At 36.3% G+C, this 6,192-nt stretch overlaps 1 protein-coding gene across 1 annotated transcript; it reads right to left on the bottom strand.

The window, feature by feature from the left end:
• Positions 1 to 2,284: 2,284 nt before the first annotated feature.
• Positions 2,285 to 5,703, bottom strand: PABPC5 (poly(A) binding protein, cytoplasmic 5). The gene is made up of 2 exons (XM_006753157.2): positions 5,493 to 5,703; positions 2,285 to 4,954 (listed from the first exon to the last, which is right to left on the bottom strand). The coding sequence occupies exon 2, from the start codon at positions 4,816 to 4,818 to the stop codon at positions 3,670 to 3,672; it is 1,149 nt and encodes a 382-aa protein (XP_006753220.1). The 5' UTR covers positions 4,819 to 4,954; positions 5,493 to 5,703; the 3' UTR covers positions 2,285 to 3,669.
• Between the last annotated feature and the right edge of the window lie 489 nt (positions 5,704 to 6,192).

The following is a 6,192-nucleotide window of genomic DNA, read 5'->3' as shown; positions in this document are numbered from 1 at the left end:
CTTGTTCTTTAATAACTCATTTCTCTTATCAAATACTGAGAAGAGAATTGGAAAACAAGCAAATGGAAAGATATGGTCGCTAGATTATTAATTCATTTACTCAACAAGTAATCATAGAATGCTAACTATATTCCAGATATTGTCATGGTGCTGGGGACATTTGTATCATCTATATGCAGTCATATGTTAATACATTTCTAACTATTCCCTTCAATTAGGCCATTTATTTATAGGTAAGATGGTACTCACTCCATTCCTAAATATTCCTTTAAAAATAAGTATTCTTACTTTTTCTCACTGGGCTAAAAATATCCCTTACACATGTGACATTTTTCTCCCCTTAATCATAAGTAGAATCTGAAAGGCACCAGTATTATGATACTCCCTGGACAGAAAAACCTCCCCTAAATAACATTTAATATGATGGCTTGTAATAAGAAAGCAATGTTTTTAATTTTCTTCTCCCTGGGCACATTTGAAAAGATTGTTTTCAGAAGAAAAAAAAGTAAAAATAAAAAAGGGGTTATAAACAAAAAGCAAACAAACAATTAAAAAGCCTTCTTAAGTTGATCATTGATAGTATAGTTTTACTAACTTTTACTAATTACTTTGTCTGGGAAATGAACAATAACCTACTTTTAATGCTTTGTCATTGACTTAAGCTTTTCAGTAGTTTGCTCCCCTCTAGAAGCTTTAATTATTAGGAGTCCATTAAATGTAGCTAAAAATAAAAATTACAAGTTTGAAAAGCTTCCCAGGTGTTTCTGCTCAAATAGAGATTGTCTTTCCTTTATATTTCTCCCCTCTTTTTACCAACTGAATTTACAGAATTCTTTTGATTGTCTACAGCAGTGGTTCTCAACCTTGGCTGCACATTAGAATCACCTGGGAATCTTTTTAAAATCCTGATTTCTGGGCCTCATCCTCCGGAAATTCTGTTACTTTGTTACTAATGTTGTGGCCTCACCCCCTAACAAAGAAACAGAATTTCCAGAGGATGAGGCCCCGAAATCAGGATTTAAAAAAGATTCCCAGGTGATTCTAATTGTGCAGCCAAGGTCGAGAACCACTGGTCTACAGGGTCCTAAAATGAATATTTTATCTGTAATTAAGTATGTTTTAATTACTCCTTTTCTTTATACTGGCTAACTTTTAGAAAATAGCAATGATTTGAATTCTTAATTTCCCAAAATGTATTAAATGCTAATACTTGAAGATTTTTTACTTTCTAGAAATTTTAGTGATTTATATTGAATCAAAATATTTATAAATGTTTTAGATTAACAATAAGACTTCAGGTCTATAAATTGAAATAAAAACTGTTAATGGGGAAAGAGGAATAGAGAGTATATATGGTAAGTCATCACCACTGTAAAATTTTAAATTGTATTTAGAGTTGCATCATTTTCATAAATTCTAATTACAATGATACAGAGCAAGTAGGCTCATAAACTATGAAAAATTACATACCATTATTTTAGTTTCTTTTTGTCAATTTAAATGAAGACTATACTTGAATGTTTTGTTTTTCAAAATTATGATACATATATCAATATGATGTGCATTTTTATTTTTCTAGATTTAAGCTTGTACATGATATTGATATTTTTTCAAGCTCATGTAACTCAAAAATATTTTTAAGCAAGAATGGTCTTCACAGCATTGTTTACAAATGTAGAATATGTTGAAAAGCATATGAATTATATTCAATAATGAACTACTTAGATAAGTTTTAGCACATCCACATAATGGAATACTAAGCATTAACTAAAATGATGGTACAGATCAATATTTATTAACATGAAAAGATAGTTATGCTTAAAAATTTAACAAAGCATGTAACGGTACTTGTAACATATTTTCTTTTTCGCTTGTAACACAGTGAATGTATAAATAGGAAAAAAAGACATGGCAGGAAATGCACATACTGAAAATATTAATAGTAGTCACCTCTGAACTATGGGAATTTTACTTCTTTATAAATTTTTGCATTGTGTACATTATTTTACAATTAGCATGTATTATGTTTACAATTTAAAAAAGTGATTTCCACTTGAAAATATTTGATAATGAATATATATATATATAATTTATAGATAATTATTTAGAAACAGCTTATCCTCATTATTTTGTGGGCAAATTGCTAACAAAAGTGTTAATAAATTATATATTTATATTGAATTATGTATGAAAAGAAAGGTTTTTATGCAGAGAAATAAAAAAACGACTGAGAATAGAAACAAAAGATCTTATGGCTGGATCTGTGGTATGAATGAATCATATGTTTAAGTTATTATTTAACATTTACATAAATTAGGTATTTATTTATATACTTTCAAAATGGATTTCAACTAGCATATATTGAGAGAAAGGAAGTTCAAAGAAAATAGAAAAGTAAGTGTAATATGGATGGAAGGTAGATGGATGGGAAGAAGAGGGAATAGCTAGTGAAATGCAGAAAATGTATAACCTAGAAGTTACAGGCTAAATACTGTAACTGTGACAAAGAATAGAACATTCTGTAACAACTTTCAAGCAACAAGACCGAAAGAGAAACATAGTGCATTAATAGCTCTCATAGGATAGATGAAGGCATATGATTTAATCAGGAGTAACAACTTTTTCCTTCATTTGAAACATCTGTGAATATTTTCACATGGATATATTAAATAATTACAAGAGAATGACAAGTTTAATACATGTTTTTCAAGGTAGTTTTTCAACATCATTATATGGATTATTTACCTTTTATATTGACAATAAGAGATGAAGTTAAAATCTTAAACTTATCTAAAGGCAATTCAATGCAGTTATTCACCTTTCTTGTTAATTTAACATTATTCAAGTATACATACAAAGGAATTTAGAAAAGTGAGTAGCAAGAATGCTCTTTAGATTGTTGTCAAATTTCAATTCTTTCAGGAAAGGTTTTTAAGATGAAACTAATAATTTAAAAAAATTAATGCCTAAAGTATTAATTTCCTAAGGTACTGATTGATAAAAACACCAATATGCTTATTTCTCTGAGTATGAAGTTAATAAAAAAAACTCCCAACACTTAGTCACAGTCACTATTCAGTTTGTGGTATGCCCAAAATATATTTTAAAATGAAAATAATATAAATAAAGGAAAGAAAAAAAGCTCACATCTTTTTCAAAGAATATTCATATTAATTAATAATTTAAGGTCAAATTATGCACAAATGATAACTGGACCACATACATTTCCCCCTGTGCTATTGATTTGTCAAAAAGCAAGTTAGAAGTTTGTACTGTGATAGAATCAGAAGTACGGAGCATTTTGAGAATATTTTCATAGAAGAAATCAAATTTAGTAGTAGTATTGAAATAGGAAGAAAATATACTCAATCAGTTACTTCACCTTGACTCATTTAGGAAAACAAATGTGTGGAGAAGTAAACTTTATTCTCCATAATCCTAAGAATATTACATAAAAAATTAGTACAAAATGACAGTTTTACAATTAGAAATTATGTTCTTCACTAAAATGAACAAGATTTTCTAGTCTCACTTTTTTTTTTTTTAAAAAAAAGAAAATACTCACTTAAAAAAAACCTGTGAATTGGCATAAAATAACCTTTTATCACAAAGTAGCCCAAACTAAGTAGGCACCAGCTTAAGGCTGAAACAAATTGAACATTCTTATTCTCACCACCTGCGCCTGGCTTGGCCCAGGGTCACATGCAGCGGTTTGGAGCCCACCATGCGACCATTCATCTCACCCACTGCTTTGGTAGCCTCTTCAAAAGAGGAGAAACAGACTACACCAAACCCTTTGCCTTGCCCCACTTCCACCATCACTTTGGCTCGGCTAATTGATCCAAAGGAAGAAAATTCCTCCCTTAGTTTTTCATCATCGATGGTCTCATCCAAGTTCTTAATATAGACAGGCACCCCCGGAGGTCGACTTTTTTCTTTGACTTTCAGCCTTTCAAATCTTCGCCTTAATTCAGCCAGACGTTCGATTTTCTTCTGTGCTCGCCCTACATATAGGGCTTTCCCATCGATGGACTTTCCGTGCAGGTCTAGCACAGCCTTCTGAGCAGCCTCGTGTGTCTCATATCTTACAAATCCAAAGCCTTTAGATTTCCCACTGGCATCTCTTATTACCTTAACACTCTCGGTTGGCCCATATTCACTGAAAATTTCCTTCAGTTTTTCATCATCTACTTCATCGCCAAAGTTTTTAACGAAAACATTGGTGAAAGTTGCTCTATCCCTGGTCCTAACTTCAGCTGCCCGCTCTTCTGGAAATTTGAATCGGCCAACATACACCTGGCGGTTGTTGAGCCGCACACCATTCATGTGCCAGATGGCTCTATTGGCAGCTGCCAGGCTGTCAAAGTGCACATAGGCATAACCCTTAGAGCCGTTGTCATCGCATACAACTTTGCAAGAGAGAATGTTCCCAAAAGCAGAAAACAAATAAAAAAGAGCCCTGTTGTCTATGGATTTGTCCAGATTTTTGATAAATATATTTCCAACTCCAGACTTTCTTAAGCGGTCGTCTGGCTGAGACCACATGAGGCGGAATGGTTTGCCATTAATCAGATCAAAATTCATGGTGTTCAGGGCCCACTCAGCATCTGCAGGAAAGCGGAAGTTAACATAACCATAGCCCAGAGGGCTGCGGGTCTCTGGGTCACGGCAGATTCTGGTGAAGCGCAGAGGGCCAGCAGGCCTGAACTTCTTATAAAGCATGTCCTCGGTGACATCTGGGTCCAAGTCACCCACATACAGGGCAGCCTTGAGGTACTTCTTTTTCTTGCCAGCAGGATTAGGCTCCCCACTCCCCATCTCTCTGAGCACAGGGAGGAGGCTCTCTTGGGAGAGAAAAGTCTGCTTTCTCTAAGCTATGGGCCAAGCAGCTGTTCACGAACAGAAAAAGCCAAGGCGAAGGAAGCTAAAAGCAGACTCAGTAACACTGTTGAGGCTGAGAAAATGAAGTTCAGAAACACCTGGTCAGCAGGCTCAGAACAAACGCATCAGACAAAAAGGCATCCCAGTAAGGAGTCTGTTCTAACTAAGGGGCATACAGTTTCCACGCTTTCAGATTTAAAATCAGTTTCAAAAGCCAGCGGTAGGAAAAGATTTCCCTTTCCCTGTTAAATTATAAGAAATCATCAAGCAGCTGGGTGGCTCCCCACATTTAGCATTGCAGATCCAGGCCTCGCAACCTGTTTTCTGCATAAATACAGGCCTTGAGCTCCTGTTGGCTTAAAATTACATCAACAAGAGCAGGGCCGAATGTGTATTCCTCCGCCCGGGGCTGCCTGGCCAGTCTCAGGCAGGCTCGCAGCTAACTAAGGCCGCTACACACACTCAGCGTCAGCGAAAGGGCAGACTGGGCACTTGGTGCTCTGGGCCGGCCGGCAGGCTGCAGGCGGCGGATCAGACAGAAAGACAGACAGACAGACACGCGCGGAGGACCGGGACCGCCCAGATACCCAAGATGCCCACTGGGTACGGACCGAGTGACGCGCGGTGGTTTCGGCAGTCTGAGACTTGCGGCAGGTCCGGAGGGACTGACTGGCAGAAGCGCACTGGGTCAGCTCAGACGCAAGGCGGTTCCGGACAGATGTGGGGCGGAGTCAGAAGAGAAGGGCAGATGCGTGGCGGGCGGGCAGAGCACGGACCCATGGACAGAGATTGCTTTCTCAGGACAGACCGACCCAGGGACTAAAAGCCTGTAGCTGTGGTTGGGCGGGGCTCGAGAAAACCCGGAACCCTGCTAAGTAACTTCCCACTTCTCTGTGTTAACATTGTAAAGAAAGAGAAAAAGAAAAAAAAAAGAAATTAAAATGGTTTTTAGATTTCTTATTTTTGGAATTTCATATATTTATTATTTTAAAATATTATATTTAGGCTGCTAATCCAAAAATCAGAGGAGATGATGACGTAAGTGGAAAGAACTATAATATTTTTTTTTAAAAAAAACGAATTCCCTAAATTATTTCTGTTTAGGAAATAGGATATAGGTTACATACTTTTCCTAAGTGCATTGGGAAGTCAGGATTGACAGCTGTACTGGCCACCCGTCCAGTGCTAAATGATCACAGGGTCCAATAAAACACAGGGCCATGTTGTGTTTGGCCTTTATCCTTACTCCATTAAACTCTAGCATAATGGTAGCATTATCCCCAGGTAGTAGGCAGTGTTCTTTTCACTGCT

Source organism: Myotis davidii, unplaced genomic scaffold (assembly GCF_000327345.1).
Source record: "Myotis davidii unplaced genomic scaffold, ASM32734v1 scaffold1331, whole genome shotgun sequence".
Taxonomy (NCBI): Eukaryota; Metazoa; Chordata; class Mammalia; order Chiroptera; family Vespertilionidae; genus Myotis; species Myotis davidii.
This window is presented reverse-complemented; position numbering and strand designations above follow the sequence as displayed.